The sequence below is a fragment of the Chinchilla lanigera genome, unplaced genomic scaffold (assembly GCF_000276665.1).
Source record: "Chinchilla lanigera isolate Chin_1 unplaced genomic scaffold, ChiLan1.0 scaffold00017, whole genome shotgun sequence".
Lineage (NCBI taxonomy): Eukaryota > Metazoa > Chordata > Mammalia > Rodentia > Chinchillidae > Chinchilla > Chinchilla lanigera.
This window is the reverse complement of record NW_004955418.1, coordinates 26,562,598-26,582,284: the sequence shown is the minus strand read 5'-3', so window position 1 is coordinate 26,582,284 and position 19,687 is coordinate 26,562,598. Positions and strand designations below refer to the sequence as shown.

At 37.4% G+C, this 19,687-nt stretch overlaps 1 protein-coding gene across 1 annotated transcript in view; it reads right to left on the bottom strand.

Moving 5' to 3' along the window:
- Positions 1 to 19,687, bottom strand: part of Edil3 (EGF-like repeats and discoidin I-like domains 3) — a gene marked incomplete at its 5' end in the record, with an annotated part of 289,245 nt that overhangs the window by 98,269 nt on the left and 171,289 nt on the right. Inside the window, 3 exon segments of the mRNA XM_013513061.1 lie at positions 10,503 to 10,687; positions 14,961 to 15,105; positions 16,400 to 16,555. Of these exon segments, the coding sequence (XP_013368515.1) occupies positions 10,503 to 10,687; positions 14,961 to 15,105; positions 16,400 to 16,555 (486 nt within the window).

Genomic DNA, 19,687 nt, shown 5'->3' with positions numbered 1-19,687 from the left:
CATAAATAAAAATGTAAAAAGACCTGGGATCTAGTTTAATATGAAGGCCATAAGGTCAATTCCCAGTACTGGAAAAATTATTAAAGAAGCCTTTTGCAAACAATAAAGTGTCTCAGAAATGCCATTAGATTCACATACCACATTCCAAAGTGGTTCCTGAAGATACTGAGGTGATTATTTTAAAAATGCACTCCATGATAAAAAAATGTTTAAAGATCTCCATGTGAAAACAAAGTTAAATACATTTCTCCTCTGTAGAATTCTTGGGAGCCTTTACTATGTAACTGTGAATGTACATCAATAACAATAGTGAAGAGATACAGAATTTACCAAATATTTATAAGCACAGAACCTATTTTATTTGCATAATCACAAAAGTAGTGTTTTGAGGGAGTACTTTTTGGAAGCATCAATGAAATTAATCATTTGGAGGGAAAGAGAATCTACTTTATTTTAAAGTGGCGCATCTTTAGCATGAAAGAGGTACATGTATTGCTTGAAATTTCTTGCTTTACACTGAAGAAAAGAAGAGGACCATTTTGAAAACTGTGGGAATCATTAGGACCTATTCTGGTAGTGAACTATATGAATAAAAGCGTCATCTGGAAGAAGAGAAATTATCAGCACAAAGGAGCAGCTCACAGTTGCAGAAAGGATAGCACCCAAGACAGCAGAGCCTTGTGTAGGAGGCTGGCTTGGAAGCAGCGGTCTCAGAGGTCCTGAGAAACATATGGAGCTGACATCGGATGGCCCTTTGAGAATGAGACCAGGGCCTTCCAGCAAAGCAGGAACCAGAGGACAGGGCCAAGGGAGGGAGTGATCAGGATTTCTTGACTGACCGGGCCAGGAATGTACCCAAGAAGTTAAGAAATTAAAGCTTTGCTCCTGCTTGGTACCGTCTCAATCTGCCCCAGTCAGGAAATGCATACCTGACTTTCTTCTGAAATAAAAATTAATCACAGCAAAGGACTAAATGGAAACTGTAGACAGGTGGCTCTGACACATTTTTCACACGTTTAGAAGAATCTTTGAAGAAAAGAATGTGACCAGAGGTGGTTACAGTGTACTCAGGAAAGGGCAAGGCTGTGAACATCTACCATTTTCTGGAGAAATGCTGTGCTAGTTAAGTACCACAACACAAAATAAACAAGACACAGAAGACTTAAAAGGTGCTTCACTGAGCCACATCTTCCCCAAAGAAGTGCTAATTTATTAATGAAAGAGGTAATGAGTACGGTATTTGGATAAATAAAATTATTTATGTTGATATTAGTTAGCAAGTAAATACTTCATAAATGAAAGATATCCATAATCATGAATGCAAACAAAACTGAATTATCTTCTCATTATAGCAGTAATGGCTTGGAGGAAAAATTACAAAGGTCTCTAGGATAAACCAGGTGAGGTCAGTGAGCTTAAACGGGACCAAAACTGCTGGACATGGCTGCACCCTCTTAAGAAATTGTGACATGTCCACTATAGGTACGCTGTTGGGTTGTGGGAAGAAAATATAATTTCCATGCCTATTTTCTATCTGTTTTTGTCATGGTTTGGAACTAAAATGTCCTCTGAGAGTCTCCTGTATTCAAGGGTGGAGGATTTGGGAAACAATTGGCACACAGGAGCGCTGTCCTCAGTGGGTGATCCCATTGACGACTCCATAGCTGAGCGTACTGTGACATGCAGGGCCTAGTTGGAGGAGGTATGTCACCGGGGAGGTGTCTTTGCAGGGCAGTTCCCTTGCTCTGGCTCCTCCTCTCTGCCTTCTGCTGCTCCGAGTTGAGCATATCTCCTCCACCACACCCCTCGACTATAATGTCTGCCTCAGAGTCAGCCGACCATGGACAGAAACCTTGGGAACTGTGAGCAAAAAATAAATCTTTCTTCCACTGCGTGGGTCAAGAATTTTGTCTAGTCACGAGGAAATGTGACTTACACAATTTTATTTTAGACAAAAAATAGGAATTGTATTTTCTAAATATCTAGTATGTATGTGCGTGTGTGTGTGTGTATTTGTGAGCATTCAATATTGAGTACTGCAGTAAAGGACCTACAGTTTTTATAGTGGGGAGCCACAAATTTAGAGGGCAATCAGGATCTACAGAAGTACTAGCAGCTCTCCATCAAGACAAGTTAAATGGCTAAAAGTGTGTTGGTCACCACTGGGTAGAAAAAGGGCTCCTTAACGCAACAAATATCTCCTGTATGGTGTATTACACTTAGTGGTCTAATAAATATTGTGTGAAAGTCTTTGCACAAGCTATCTAACATGTGCCGATTCTCATTTCCACTGCAGACTAGCTGTGTAATCTTTAACAAAATTATCTGACTCCATAACCTCGTTATAAAACAAACATAAGTCAGCTCCCTGAGAGGGCTGCTTTAAAGCCAAAATGAGATCACCAATTAAAACTGATTCCAATTTTCTCTGAGACTTTACAAATGTTCATATTATCTGAAACAGTATTCTAATTTTTACTCATTGGCATATTTTTCAGTTCATATTTTTAGAGAAAGTCACCATTCTTACAAATTCCATTAATACAAAAACAATTAATGTGTCATGAATTAAAATTCATTCACGTACAAAGTAACCAGAAGCCATTTAATGCTCATTATCATAAAAACATGAATGGGCCTGCTGCGCACATATAATTCCTACAGTCCTGCTGTTCAGTGTTTCAATGGTTTCAAGTACTGCTTCCAAACAGAAGCATCCAATTTCTCACATTTCTGCTTATTGCTTTTCGAGTGCTGAATCCATGACAGTTAGGGTCCTGGTAATCCTACATGCAGGCAGACGTATTACCGAGTGCATCTTTCCATTCCTTGCACCTGGCATTATGTTTCATTTTAACAGGAGCCTCAAAAATATTTATTTGTATTACAAAATTATAAAGTCATTTAAAATAACTCAAACCACAAGACTTCTACCCAATTTTTATTACCAATAAAAACTGGCTTTCAAGGCTGACTTCCAAGGCTGCCTTCTCTGTCTAAATCTCTTCTGCTTTCCCCTGTTGCCATCAAATGCTATTATTTTTCATGATTTTCTACATTGAAAGCTTGTGTGTTAGTATGTTAGCAGTAGTTTAATATGTCTTGATTCCTAGTTTTAGGGGAATTGTAAGCTATTTTTAAAGAGGTACAACATGCTGATTATATAAGTGACTGAGAATTAGTCAATAGAATGTCAAGAGCATTACTTCAGATATGCTCTAGATTATATAAAAGTTAGCATTTTTGAAGGATCATTTTAAGGTTGATTGTTCACATCTGTCCTATTAACTGAGTAATAAGATGTCTTTTTGTTAATTTCATGCTTATGCTCAGCTATTGGAGCGATCATTTGCTATCCTCATACATTATGTTATTTAGATTTGATCATCATTCAGATACCAGAATCTTAGTAGTATGAAGGAGGTAAAATAAGAAGGTGCCCTGGAGGTGATATTTTTTGTAATATCTCTATTTTGAAGTAAGAAAGAAACTAAAAATCCGCACCCCGGAATATTGATGTGATTTGTCAGCCATCAAACCCAGACGTACGGACTTGAAATTACGCATTCCGCACAGGACACCGAGATTGGCTACTCTGCTCTTTGCTCTCTAAATACTTTCTTGACGAATATCCTATTCCACTCTGTTGTGCTTGTAAAAATATTTTTCCTAATTAGAGAGTGAAGATTTCCTTTGACAATACACAATTATACAAACTTTAAAGATGATTTATGGTCTGAGTAAAGTAAGGGCATTCTTTGATTCATTTTGTGTGCTCCTATGCAAAATAACATTTTGAAATCATGGAAGCTATTTCATAACAATGCATAAAATAAGTTCCATTGCTGATATTTTTGAAATCTTCTTTATAGATGCCTACTTCATGCAGCTTACTGTTTACTATATATGAAATGTTCAAGTTGTAAATGAAAAATCAGAATATGCCTTGAAATGAAGAAATAATTCTTAGGGGCCTAGTGATCACCATCTCATTGAAAGCCTTTCTTTCCACACTCTTATAAATAAAATCTAGAGCAGTGATGGCAAAGTTTTTAGAGTGTTCAGTGATAACGTACAACCCACTGTGGTGTGTATGCCATAGTTTACCACCACTGGTCTAGAGGGAAAGAAAGATTAGTCACTTATAAAGAGCAGTGAATTTTGTGGCCATACTATTTCCTTTTATAATCTGGAATGGAAAAATTAAGTAAGCTTTATTTAATTTGAAGCTTAAATTCAATTTCTTTCTTACATTGTTTCCACAAAATTTATATTGAAATTAATCTCCATAAGGTTTGTTGCAATTTTGACAAAAGTCAGCCCTAAAATGTGCTGTTTAACCACTGTATTAATTCTAATAATTGGCTTGAAATCCCATGTAGACTACCTTACATTAAAAAAGTCTTATTAAATAGGCCAAAAGACCATTTCCTAAGTTACATTATGACTTTTTGATTCCTGCTGATCATTTATATTGTGTTACGAGTTATAAGTTTTGAGTAGATTTACTGAGGATAGTAATTTCCCATGTCCTACAGTCATCAGCAATAAGGCTATAAATATTCATACATATAGAGTGAATTTACTATAATAGAAAGTGTAATGTTGTACTATAAAATTTTTTAATCAATTCAAGTCCTTTCTTGCTCTTGGAGTATTCTAGATACCACACCAAAATGAATTGGTACATTTCTTCATAATTTATGAGACTGTCATAAGTGACATCCCTGCTCCTGATAGAAGAATATCACTAAAAAATCTTGATTTTTCTTATTAATTTCAGTGGTCAATTTAGATATACATAATGATCACATTCATCATAGGGAATTTGTACCAGTACATGACATATCTCAAATCCTCTTTTTTTCCCAATCCCCTTCCCTCCCTCCAACCCCTCTCACCCTCTTTATTTACAAAGCTTTATTTCCACTTTATCCTGTGTGGATAAAAATGATGTGGTTTTTTAATACCATGGAGTACTACTCAGCCACAAATAAGGGTAAAGCTGAGACATCTGTAGATAAATGGATACACTTTGAGAGTATACTCTTAAGCAAAAGAAATTGGACACATATGTGTAAATATTGCCTTGTATCTCTGGTGTGAGATACTGAAAGTGGAAATAAGGACCAAAGTATATAAAGGGTGCTGTGAAATAGGAGGAAGTTGTTCCAAAGAAAGGGGAACTACAGTGATGAGGGGGAAAGGAAGGAAGAGAAACAGAAAATCTTAATTTTATGCTGGATTTTAAGCAGTTTGCCTACTGAGCAGAAATGAAAATAAAATGTACTCAATCTGTTACAAAGCCAGTAGTAAAGGGGACAAAACACATAACCAACGATTCTGGTAAGAATGGAGCTTCAGCGGGAAAGATTGGCAAATGACATACTGTTAATCAAAATTATTAATTTTATTACTACTTCAAGGAAAAGAAGCTAAAAATCTGTTACTCATTTAAAAACAACATTTCAACTCTTTATCAAACAAGATATTGTTTTATATTTCCTTGTTTTATTGCATATTCCATTATGAAGGAAATGAAGACTATATTTGAATATCTCTGCATTCTTTTTGAGAACTGGTGGTGTCTGAAGACACTAGCGGTCACAGGAAGCCCTAGGAAAGGAAGAGACTTATTCGGCACTGGGTTCTACCATATATCTCCTCTTTTGTCTTATTTAACCCACCTTGCAATTCAACACAATCTCAGGTTTCTTTCCTTAGGAAGTAACTACTGAGGTTAAGTTTGATCCAAAACATCCCCCAGAACCTAAAATCACACTTTATTTTTACCACAAGGATTCAAATCTAATCTAGTCATTTGTTAGGAATGTCTAACCATCAGTCAGGAATGATTGCCTTAGGATGTCTTAATTTAGATGTTGGTGAGACTTTTAATAGGCATTATTTAATTTCTGAGAGGCTGTTGGAATAAACCATGGGAAGAATACATACTCGACATTTTGTTTAAATTTGTAAAGTTTTAGAGAACATTAGGTACACAAGAGGGAGGTCTGAGAAATGTCTCACTTAGCATCCTGGGGACCTGATGCTTTTATGTCATGATCCAGTAGAAATTAGATAATGATCTCGTGATTAATAGTAACTCAGGGACACTGATCAGTCACTTAGGATCACTACTACAAAATAACAGGAACATTTTCTTGAGAGTTCCAGACACTTTGAACTTGCAGAAGAGACTAGAAGAAACTTTAGAGTAACAACAATGTTGAAATAAAATTTGTATATATAGGTATTTTGAAAAGAATACCTAATAATTACTTCAGTGTATCACAATTTGGTGGAAGACTTTTTGTGTTTTTTTTGGTTTTTCTCTGGTACCGGGAACCGAACTCATGACCTTGTGCTTGCCAGGCAGGCGCTTTTGCCGCTGAGCTAAATCCCCAGCCCCGGTGGAAGACTTTTTGTAAATCTTCATTTATATTCATGTCTCCAAATATTATATGATTAGGTTTTGACACAATATATTAAGCTAAAATAAAAATTTATTTGTTATGGAATCACATATACAGTTGGTATCTGAAAGACAATCACCTAGCAAGAGTTTAGTATTACTGGGAAGTTGAATGACAGAAACATGCTCTCTTCTGAAGAGCTGTCACTTGGAATTGGCCCATTTACTTAAAAAAAGCAGCTAAAGTTTATAAATTCAGAAGCTTCAACTAAAGATACAAATTGATCTCTGAATCAACAGCTCAAAAGAACCCCCTACATCCTTATCTATAAAAATGTTAATTTTATTTTCAAAAAAACACTAACAAGCACTCTCATGCTAACAATATACAATGAGCATATTATATTATCTGGAGGAGAAAACAATAAAAATAGTCACAATTCTGGAGCTTTTTCATGCATGATGTCAGAAAAAATAAATAAATAAGAGGAAAGATGTCAATTTGCTTTGGAGACTCCGAATATGTTTTGACACAACAAAATTAGACATCTACTGGAAGAACTGGTCCTTGAATTGACAGAGTCTGTCACCACCAGAACAGATCGATTCCAGTGTGCCAGAAACTTCAAGAAGGCAGCTGAAAAGCCATCGTAAACGGAGTGATGGATGGAGCTTTGCTCTGAAAACTCAGACCCTGATTCATATAGAATATCTGTCGTATTTTTATCTTTCTAAAGATATTTGCCTCTGGCAATCACTTCATGTGATTATTTCTAGTCTACCAGCCTGTGTGAGCTACTTTTGGGGTATAAAATATTTTGTCTTAGTCCAAAAGGCATTATGACTCATGAATAATATTAGCCTTATGCAGCTATTCTGAGATATGGTTTGAATATTTACAATTTAGAAATTCTCTGTGATGACTAATACATTTTATAGAATAGCTTTACCTTCATTATTGTAAAGACTAACAAATGGAAGGGAAATTTTTCCATGGTTTCCTCAAAATAGAACCACAAAATTCTATGTGTTATTAAAATTTAATTCCTGTATTGCAAAAGGCCTGCTCATCAACACAATATTTTAGATATGAAAAAAATTTAAAACTGTGAGAGTATGAGACTGGAGTGTAGCTCCATGGTAGAGCACCTGCCTAGCATACTCAAGGCCTTGGGTTCCATTCTTAGCCTCGGAACACACGATTGTTTTCTTTTTATTTTGAAAATATGTATCTGTTGAATTCTTACATTGAAGACCAAAATTATGTGCTGCTTAGGCCCAAATTCATAAGTTGAATTATTCTCTGAAATAATCATTTGTTCATTCATTCAACAAATCTTTATGGCATGTTTGCCATGTGTCAGATATGATTATAGGTGTTGGGTTCAGTACTAGACAGCTGAGAAAGTCACTCAAGACAGGTGTCGCTGGAAACCTCCTGAGGTCAACAGTTTAGCATGGAAACATGTTCTGGTGCAGTGGTTAAGGCTTCAGTGAGAGAATTATGGAGAACACAGTGGGACAGCAGCGTCCCCTCCCCAGGGTTTTACTTTATACATTTTCTGTTACCTGCAGTCAGACTCACTTCAAAAATAGAAAACGGAAAATTCAGAAAACAACAATATGTGAGTTTTAGCTGACACTCTATCCTAAGCAGTTGATGAAATTGTTCTCTTGCCAGTCCTGCTCAGGACATTAATCATATCTTTGTCCAACATACCCACCTGCCATTAGTCACTTAGCAGCCATGTCACATCGCAGACTGACTATCATGGTATCAAAGAGCTTGTGTCCAAGTAAGCCTTATCTTACCTCATAAAGGCCCTAAAACCAAAGAATGGTGTAAAGGCAGCATAGGGCCATGCAATACGGACAGACAAATCAGCTCTAGTTCTCACTGGCCAGGCTGCGGGGTGTGTTAGGAAAAGGAGAGTACAGTCGTTACCTCAGTTCACAAACTTAATTTGCTTCAGGATTCTGGGGAAGACAGAGGTATTTGTGTTCCTGTGGGGAAGATGGCCACAGTTGTGCTTGTCACCAGATGTGGATGTTGTGAATGGAAGCAAAATTTTGCTGAATGCTCCTGATTGATGACTGAATTGTTTATGAACTGAAGGGTTTATGAATCAAGATATTGCTGTGTATACAGGGTTTGGCATGATCCATGGTTTGGGGCGCACACTGGGGTCTGGGGATGTGTGCTTGAAGGATAAAGGTGATACTATGGTACAAAGAAAGGGGCTTAAATCAGATATGGGCAGGAGGTGCTGGCAGCTAAGACTCCTCAGAGAAAGGCACTTGAGGAGTGTAGCTTCAGGGCTGTGTTGTTCTCTTCCGTTCCTCTAAGAAGAGGGTATTTATAATAGAACAAGAAGAGACAGCGCTTGGTACGAGAAACTAAAGGAGAGTTAACAGAGTGTAGTAAAGCTGAAACAGGGCCAGATCATGCAAGATTTTTAAACCATGGTAAGGATTCTGCATTTCACTCTGAGACTGACAGAATGGAACTGAGCAATTTAACACAAGAAGTACACACACACACACACACACACACACACACACACACACACGCACATAAATGGAGAAGATTTTTGTTTTCAAGAGTAAGGTTAGAAACTGGAAAGATTTTTTTTTAAAAAAACAATGAAAGCGGACGATATCATTGTAGTGGCAGTGATAGAGGAAAGCGACATTATTTCAGGGTTCTTGGGTCCGTGTAGAAATTGAAATCACCAATAATAGCTGCATCAGTCACCTGAGCTTTTGGAGTTAGAGATATCAGCAGGAGTGGGACCGGAAGAGGAAGCAAGGCTCGAGAAGAACATTAGGAAACAACAGTCAGGAGGAAAACAAACGTGGCATCATTGGAGCCAAATAGAAGATTTTCTCAAAGGTAATGTCTTAGGAGCATGAGCACTGCTGTCGGTGGCTCACGTCGTTGTTGCACTGTGTGTCCTGTGATGCTGCACGGGTCCAACACAAACAAATGGGCACATTTGGTAAATAAATGGCTTCGCATAGTAAGCACAGATACACACAAGAAAAGGACATGAAGTTGGGTGCCGGGGTGTTGTACAACAAACCTACTTCCTACCTTTGGGAACAGCAATAGGAGAAAGACTCGCGCAGTTGTCTATAATGTGTAGTAGCTGACAAAAGAGCTCAACAGAGCTTGACGAGAATAAAGATCCAGGTAGAATACAAAGAGAGAGTAAAGAAAAAGTGCTGGTTTCTTACAATGATGAGAGGAAGGACAAGGATAAGTGAAAAGACTGAGAAGTGATTACTGATGACCAAGTAAGAGTCATTTCAGATGTGGCGAGTATGTCTTGATGAGGAGTAGGCAGCTATGTTGATGGTGTTCATGACTTGCAGGGATTCCATAAATTATCGCAGAGCCACCCATGGCCCAGAAAATCAGAGAGGGCAGGACTCCTTTCTGTCAAATGAAGTGACCTCATGGAATTGAGCTCCTTGCTTTTGTCATGGAAAATATTAAGTAATGCATGCACACTTAAGAGTACTCCACAAGTAAGTACATTTTAGAAAGGTTGGGTGTAAAATCATTTCCTGGAACCTTACTTCATTTAAAAATTATAAATAGACGCTGCAGAATCTATGCTCTCCTTCTATAAGCAACTCCGGTATGAGAGTGTCATTGAATTGCTCTATTGCTTAGCAACCACAGGTAAAGAGCTAGTAAGTCAGGAGTCAAGATGCTATGAGACTCCTTGCAGGTCAGTGGCATGACTTCATTGTCCTTTGGATTCCTGTTCAAAGCCGATATTAACACAAGGCATTAGAACAGACGAAAGTTGAAATGCAAACGCTCTCACAGTCAATCAGTTGATCTATACATTGTGTGGGCTGGCACAATCTGCTATGTCACCCTGACAGTTGCATCTCTAAATTAACACCAGAGTAAAAATAGCCCAGGAACGGGACTTCAGAGGAACTTGTCTTAGCCATTTAGATATGCTAAAGACAAAGGCACATTTAAAGAAGTGTGCATGTAACAACGCAGACATTCATGGAAGCAACAGGAAATTCTATAAGGAAGACAAACGGGGGTGGGGGACATTCTTACCTGCAGCCATTGTGACTGGTCATTGTGGCCCGAGGTCCAGGCATTCACCTTGCCTTGTTTGTCCAGCCGGGCCTTCCTTGGCTCCCATGTGAACATGTCCATGTTGAGCGTCCTGAAGATGCTAGAGGCAGTGATCTGATAGTCTTGTATGTGCCCTGATTTCATTCCCAGAGGCTCTGAGCAGCCTGAGAGGAAACGAAAAAGCTCCATGAGAAAAATAATTTGTCATCCTGGCAACGTTCTGTGTTCATTTAGGAGAAGCAAGAGAAGATGAAACCTAATTCTCTCCATCCCCCCAAAGAGAGAGCATCTAAATTCAAAAGAAAAGGCTGTAATCAGAAAGAAATCTGGAACAAAACAGAAAAATAAGATAGCCAATTCGGGCCGCTTTGTCTGAATCTATTTTGGAAACATTGAAAACAATACAGACAATTCAAACTACTTTTCTCTGATAGATGATTTTGCAGAATGAAAACCATACTGAAAAACCCTCTCCTGTCTCATTACCAGAAGCCTCATAAGTGTTTCTTGGTTTTCAGCAGCTTCATTGTGTCTTTAAAAAATGGAGCATTTTCTCATAAAGCCTATTTGGTTTTTTTTTATTTGTTTTCATAATACTGCAAATGAAAATTCCCTCAGTACAAAGCCATTTTCAGAAATTGCTCCTCTGTTATTTTCTATACTGGACAGCAGTTTGTGGTCTAAGAAATATGTGCTAATCTTTATCACCGGTTCTGACTGCACCCATATGGATGCTTTGGGGAAAGCAGGACAATAAGGCTTACTTGGGCCTGGAGCACATACGAAATGTGAACCACTGGGTAACACAGGAAAAACAAATTCTGGCAAAAACCATCACTAGACAAATCTTTTAATACATTCTTTTATTTTAATCATACTCAGTAACGCTTTGTGTGTAAATATTCTTGAAAGATTCTCAAATCTACCACATATATTTTCAAGCTTCATACAGTGCAGAATTTGGATTTGTTTGTCACTGAAAATGTGTGTGTGTGTACAGGTACACACACACCATATATGTTCCCCAATTCCATTCACAAAGTTTGTAATAAGAAGCGTGATCCTATTACGATGTTAGCCAAGGACTGAGTGTTCTTTAAAAAAATAAAAATCTGGAATACTGGCCAAGATGCTTGCAAGGTAGGAAGATGAGTTTGACCATGAAAGCACAGAGAATAAATGCAGATTTCTGCAGTTCAGTACTTTTCATGTTCTACCGGATCCCCTCTAAGTGGCTGTGTGATGCTATGCCTATTACTTTTTGCCCATGTTTTCTCATCTGTAAAATGGTGATATTAATGCAAACTACCTCCAAGAAATGTTGTAAGAAATTACTTCTTTTGCAAAAGTGAAGGGTACTAAGAAATGGAGGGATGGAGAGAGGCAGAGAAGGAAAAGGAATAAAGAGATAATCAAGATGTGTTAGGTCCATGTACTAATTTCCCGCAAGAAATACAATCATTATGTACTACAGCTACGTACTAATAAAAAAGACTGGAAAATTTGCCTGAAAAAATTAAGGAAGACACAAATAAAGTGAAAGATATTCTCTGTTAAAAATGCATTAATAAAATATTTTTTAAAATTACTGGTACATTTAGCATTCTGGAAGTTTTAGATAGTTATATTATTTCATACAACTGACTCCAAAAGGAAGCAGCGTTAAGTCACCAAGTAGCAGCATATCCATGAGGATCCACGAACATCCTTTGATGGGGGATAGCTGATAGTGGGGACCCATTTAAATGAAGGCTGTGAGAGGTGGCTTAGAATAAATAACGCTTCACTTATAATTCTTAATTACGGTGAATTCTCTCTGTTCTGCTCCATTAATTCTTGCTTCTTGAGGCTTGTCCTAGTTTGCGCTCATCTCCCCGACCCACCGTGGGGTACTTTAACTTTGCAAATGTGACAAAAGATGTCAAGAAGGATTGTTGTCTCATCTCACATGTTCTTGGGAAGATATTTCTGTCAAGTCCCTGATAAAGACAGCCCTCAAGGCTCAATGTAAAGTCTGAGTGAGAAAGCCTCTGTACATATCTGAAGGATTGTAGGCTGTTCAGCAGGCACCGTGCCCTCTGTTTATCTTTGGGCAGTTCCAAGGTAAGGAGTGTTGTCTGCATTAGAGATGTCTCACCTGTCCCCCCAGTCCTCTCTCCTACCCTGTCCTTGCTGTCCCTGAGTCTTTGTATAACTTTGCTTCATTGGTGGAGGAGATGTAAGAAAAAAGAAGGCAGTCATTCCTTCCCTTCTGTAATGTAATACAGTATCAGATGGAAGAATGTTCTGGACCACTCCTGCTTTATCATTAAATTCATTTCATACTCATTCTATTGTTCTGTGCTTAGCTAGGAGGAAATATTAGTAATGATTTATTCAATGAATGAGTTTACTTTCTAATTATGGTTATGCTCTGTTTCATTCAAAACTTTGTAAGTTGTGTCTCTTGCAGAGGATTTAAAAATGTTCCTTCTAAGTGTCTGGGAAGAGACTAACTGCTGATCTTCTAATCAGGCTTAAAAATCTTATGTCAGTTCCTTGAAAAAAATAAAGAATCTTGAACATTAAAGTGTTGTACTCAACTTCAAGAAAAACCTTGGAACATTTTCACTATCTCGAAGTGTTACAGCAAACTTCTCTTCCCTGGTGTCTCACATCTCAAATTTCCCTTCTCATCCACAGTATTTCATGCATTTAAATTAATTAACTATTTCACCAGTGTGGACAGCACCTGAACAAAGTGAAATATCAAGATCTAAATTGATTATTTCTATAGCACAATTCTCCAGCTTCTACAAACAACCATGGAGAAATATTCTCTGCATGTAAATTGAAAATCAATTTGCAGGGTTGGGAGATAGAGCACAGCTTCTTTTTGAGAAAATAAAATCTGTAAATTGTCAGGTGTAACCTCTTGTCAAGCTCAAAAGAAAAATATATTTACACCCTAGGGGTGTAGCTGTGCCATGTATGAGAGACTGACGCTCATGAATCAAAGGACTGAAAAATTGGTGATGGTGATGTTAAGCAACTAAAACCACAGGGCTTACAGCGGATCTCATCATGTTGTGGCTTCCTCCTGATTGCTTTATGATGAATGGCTTCAGGATGACAGTGGCCTGTGGTGGCACAGTGACATGCCGTGCAATCGTTGTACAGTAATAATTCTTCTCAGATTCGCTCACAATCAATAAACTGGCTCAAACGACCAAAATAGGGAAGAGGTCTCTGTTCACATAATGAATGGCACTAACTCTGCGTGTATTTCCTTCCTAAAACATACTAACATAGAATGAAAATATGAGTCTTAAAAATACACTCACTCAGCTGACCAAATCACTATCATATCTTTCAGTGGGTTCTCTAAGATTCGTTCTTTTTAATACCGCTTTTCATTTACTTAACTATCCTTTTTTCTAGTATCATAAATAAGTCTATGGAGGAAATCAGATAGAGTACAGCATGTAATCTATGAATCCAAACCTCTCAGAGGCCTCTTTGCAAGGACCTCGCCTATTCAAAGGCATTGATTTAAGTTTAGCAAAGGTGTTTCCCATATTTTAAGGTTATGCTAACAAACCAGGGGGCACACGTGAAATGTACATTTCCTCCACAGATATTAAACAAAATAACCTCGGGTTTTTGTGACAAAGATAGGTAAAATTTGATGCCAGAAATATAAAAACTACCAAAAATGTAAGTCAGTGTGAAACAGCCAAAGAAACTTTTCTATTTATTTCAGAATAAAATGGGACCACTGTGAGGTCCACTCATTAATTCTTCATCTTTGCACCTGGTATTGATGCTCCTGGAGGGCAAGAATGATTTAAAGTGGAGTCCTGTGACAGATTATCCTCAAGCTGGGTAACCACTATTTGTACAACAAGCAGGTTTCTTTCTAAGGATGACCCCAGAATGAATTATAGCAGCAATCTTGGTATTGAAATATTGTTCCACATGGAGGGATGATGAATTTAAAAATTTCACAAAAGTCTAAAAGAAAAAAAGCACCCAGTTCTTTAGGTAGAAAGACAAAGACACAGCTTGCTTTTATGGACCAGATAGTCTAAATATAAGAGGTCAAGCACATTCCAGTTTTTACTGAGCTTTTGTCAAAACATACAGCATAGGTACCACCCCAAACAAGGAGACGTGTCTAACATTGACAGGCCTCCCATGGGAATTCCTTGCACTGACTTTGACCACCCAATAAAATACATTACTCTTTCTAAATTAATTCTGTTCTCCAGCATGTTTTACTGCCTGTTTACACATAAGCAACAAGGTACTATTTCTCACCGAACCGTGTCCTAGACATTGTGTAGCAGAAATGAATTTCTACAGGTGTTGAAATCTGCAGGTTCGTGTTAAACTCCACACAAGTATACTTCTGGTTTTCTTTAAAGACCATATAGAAATAGGTAATATGAGGCTCACCTGATAGTTCACAGCCCAGCAGTTCCATTCGCAAAGTGCAATGCCTCCGGCACACTTGGGGATAGAGTCTCACGTACTGCGCTTTGATGGGTGGAGTGAAGGAGTTAGCATAGGGCGTATTGTTGTCCACATTTCCACGGAACACCTGCGGCAAGACATAATCCAGATCTCTGTATTATGAATTAGCGAAGGTTCTTTACTTCGAAACACTGACCCTATGCCTTATGCTACAATACTTTAAAGTTATTAAATAATGTGGGGGCCCGGAGTGCTTAAGGAAGGATGTTACCATCACCGATGGATATAAAATCCATAGGTAAAATCCTAATTAAAGCAATAAAGTGCTCTGGCCTATGGCATAACCTATACTTCACTACAATGACCTTCATAATTTTGAGGCCAATTCTTCAGAGTCAGAGGAATACTTTTCTGTTATTTGGAGAAGGGAATCTTAAATCTTTCAGCTTAATATACGTCAGGTTCTTTATTTCATAACTCAGTACTTCAACTTTTATTTTGGTAGAAAAACATTTGCACTGGTGCTTCCTGGTCACTGTGTTTCTAAGGCCATGATCAGATGTATGATGCCTTAGGGTCTGACTGGCTGGGATGAGATCTGCACCGGGTAGATGACTGGGTAAGAGATTTACAAACCTTGTATTTATTATCCAGTAAAAAGTTATGTTTCCTTCTAAAAAAAAGTACTAAAATGTGTCAAATGAAATCCTTCAAATCTCTTTCTTACTTTTATCTTTATGTAACTTAGTAAACAGAAAATCTTATTTAAATTTACTTAAGAGGTTAACTTTGAAAATCTTTCATAAAAATTTTTGTTTGGTTCTTCATGAGATGATCTGCAGTCATGATATTTTTAAGATTAGCATTTTTAGGATGAATTAATTTTAAAATTCTGAATATCCTTAGAAAAAGGAGAGGAGATATTGCACATTATATGCATTTCCTCTAAAATATATTTTCTGCGAAAGGACAAGTATACTTTCCCAATGTGAAGCATATAAAAATATATGTATTTCTAGCACTTGGTGTTTTTCTAGTTTTCAGGAAGATACTTTTGATCAATAGTTATTTGATGAAGGAGAGTGTTAGTGTGTACATAAGCAATGAGGATGATGTTGAAAGCTGACCATTGTTAGCGTAAAGCCTAAACGTCACGCATTAAGATTCTGCTATTTTATGACAAAGTACTTGTTGGGACATCAACTAAAATTCTAGAGAATTGTAAAAATGGCTGCTGTTATACGTTTGTCCCTCAGAGAATCTCGTACTCCCTTAATTCCAATAGCCCAATTTTAACAGAATAATGAAGATTCAGAAATGTATTTTCCACACGAGACTCTCCCGAAAGGCTCCGCTGTCACGTGCAAGTCAAGGAGCGTCCGCGAGGTGGTTCCTTTTCCCTGAGCGGTCTCCAGTCTCACCCTGTCTTCACTGGTCCCTTTGGCTTTGTACACAACCCACGTCTTCCCGTCGTTGCTGTAGGCGATTTTGTAGGACTTGATATACTCCGGGCTCCCGATCCTCTTTGCTCCTTGGGTAATCACACCAGTAACTCTCATTTTCCTTTGTAAATTTATCTGAAGAGACAAAACATAATCAACAATAAGCATTCCAGCACCAGGATATTGGCAGTTTCCATTTGAGGACTGGAACGTTTTTATTTATCAGTATAGATTTTTAGATAGTATAAAAAGCTAATCATGACCCTGTGTTCTGTTTCCAGATAAATGTATCAAGCAGGCACACATTAACTTCAAAACCTCTATAATGGAATACTTTTTAAACAAAACAAAAGCCATGCTTGAAAAGTTTTGAAAAGTGCACTCTGCCCTCTAGGGTAGAAGTATAGATTGTATGTGGTTGTTAAGCAGATATATCTTGCCAAACTAAAAAACCTTAGTAAATTGATCCATGGAAACATTCTCAATACAAAACTACTCAGTATTATTACTAGAATATTTTAATGCCAATGTGATTTTTAATGGATCGCAACAGATTTGGGATTCAAAAATTTTCGTTTAAAACAAAACATGAAAATCTCACTAAGTTCTTTGTCTCTAGAATGAAAAGTGGTAAAGGCAATAAAAACTGTAAAACCGAAAATAGTGTCATAGGTCCCTAGATGCTTATCGTAGAGTCTCTGCTGGGGTTTGTGGCAATGCTCACGGTGGACCCCTCCCTTTTCACCCAATCGTTGGCTCTCCCTGTGCTCTATCCCAGGGACACTTTCTAACTGGGACTTCCTCCCTGTATTCTCTATTTCAAATCACTTTGTGACAGTTTGCCAAAGGAGTTGTAGATATGTTATAAAATTTTAAATATTTTCTCAGTTATAAATAGGAATCTTTTTGATATGTATAATTATTATTATTTTTTTTTTTTTTGGTTTTTCTCCGGTACTGGGAACCGAACTCACGACCTTGCGCTTGCCAGGCAGGCGCTTTTGCCGCTGAGCTAAATCCCCAGCCCTGATATGTATAATTATTAAAATAAATGCTACAGTGCAAAAATGCTTCTTTGACAGAATAATCATCAAAATCTGTTTTGTTCACTTTAAAAGGCCTTGATGGTGTGTGTTTGTAAAAAGTGGAAAGGTACCGATTCACTGTTTTTCACAAGTTGCAGTAATGTATCCTTCTTCACCAACACAAATCAGGAAGACTTAAATGTCTCATGTGTACTACTAACTTTATCATTCAGAGACTCTTTTCCAGAGAAAACCAGACACCCACTGACTTCTGCGAAGTGACTAGGGTTTTCCACTCTGTTAGGACTTTGAGAGTCCACACTGGAAATTGCAGAGGATGTGCATGATGAAACCAGCCACTCAGTAACCAAGTTCTGGGGCTCAAATTCTGATCTTTCCTCTCGGAGCTTCTTGAGTTTCCTCCCCAAATGCTGCTCTGGATGACTTCCTGCCTTACTTGTGTGTGAAGATAGCCTCTTACTAGATGAACTGCATTGCTGGGGTGGGGTGGTTCCCAACCTCCAGCTGCTAAGCACAGATCCCTCTGCTCGTATTCTTCAAACACAGACCTTAAGAACAACATTTTTGTATAAAAAGACCATATCTTTTTTATCCATTCCTCAGTGGATGGACATCCACTTGGGTTGTTTCCAAGATTTAACTATTACAAATTGCGCTGGTATAAACATAGGTGCACATATTTTGTTATGTTGGTTTTTTAAAAAATGAAAAACACAATTTTTATGTATGTACAAGGATAGCTGGGATAGGTGTCTTGCTGATGTCTATAGTTTATTGAGAGGAACAGTCAATGCTTAAAATTTTCTTTTTTCTTGACCAATTTTACACACTTGAATTTGGTAATGAGAATGCCTGATCTGAAAACAATATGCAGTATACGAACCATGGTTGACCTCCTACCATTTTGTATGGTGAAACTCTGCATCATTTCCAGTGTTTTTAAAAATTATTTTTATTTATTTATTTTTTTACCTGTTACTGTCTTTGATTGATCAGTCTTATGTTCTTATGTCTAATGTATTGAGCAACTTAGTTGAAGATAACGGTATGTAATTCAGCAATCATTGTAAATTTCTATCATTTTGTCTTGAGGTCATGTATCATTTCTGTTGCTTTTGTGTTGCTTTTATTTTGTTTTCATTGTTGTTTTGTCAGTTTTTTAATTTTTAAAATAAAAAACCGAGCAACATTTTTGTTTTAAGATTCTGGGTTGATGGTCAACTTTTTCTCCAACAGTCCTGGGTGGATTGACTAAAATACTCCATGTTGATCGTTTCATTTCATGCTCAGACACCAGAGTACATAGCGATATGAATACATTCTTAAATCTCCTCCTCTTCTGGAGGCTTAAAAGGAGAATATGTGCCATGGATGTCAACCTTCCTTCTTTAATATTTGTTCATATTTATCTCACTGACTCCTCTAATGATTAACTTCGGAGTCCTCAGTGTGGAACAGGAAACTCCTGAAAGGTACTTTATTCGGTGTGCTAGGTAAATTAACTCAGCGCTGTGGAACAACACCTTTCCAGCAGCCTGTGTGCAGCAGGGGACAGCTTGAAGTATATTTTCCCTTGTTTTGGACGCCAAATTCCACAGTTTAGCGCATTCCTGTTTCAATTATCTTTTATCTCATCTCAATTATCTTGTTTATACCTCTTGTAGACAGCCAAATTATCTTTGCTAGAATTTTGGCTGGTGAGGTATGCACTGATTTTCTAAAGCTGAAAGTGTGCACCTATAACCAGAAACAAAATCTGAGTTTATGTTTTTCTCTGAATCATTAGAAATTACATCCAAGAGCCTCATATTTGCTGTCACATTTAGAAGTTCTGAGTACATAGAATGCTGTGTAGTAAGCAATCATCCAACTTGAGTTGCTTCTACTTTTATTATATACTTTTAAGTAAATATCATTGTTTTCATTAAATATAAAATAAAAGCAAAGATGATTTACAGAATACAGATTCTGGGATCACTACATTTTAGTAATTATTATGGGCCAGAGTTTTTATTTCTTATGTATCTAACATGATTAAGCTTAGATAACAAGAGCTTCAATATAAAATGACTAACATTTCACCTTCGAGATTATATTCAAGTTTAACACCAGGAATTTAAGTTACTGTAAAAAACTAAACTTGCCTTTGAGGAAGGCTGTAACATGATGGCAGAAGCAAGTCCACAGCAAATAAACATAAGCCATCCTCAATCATTTGATT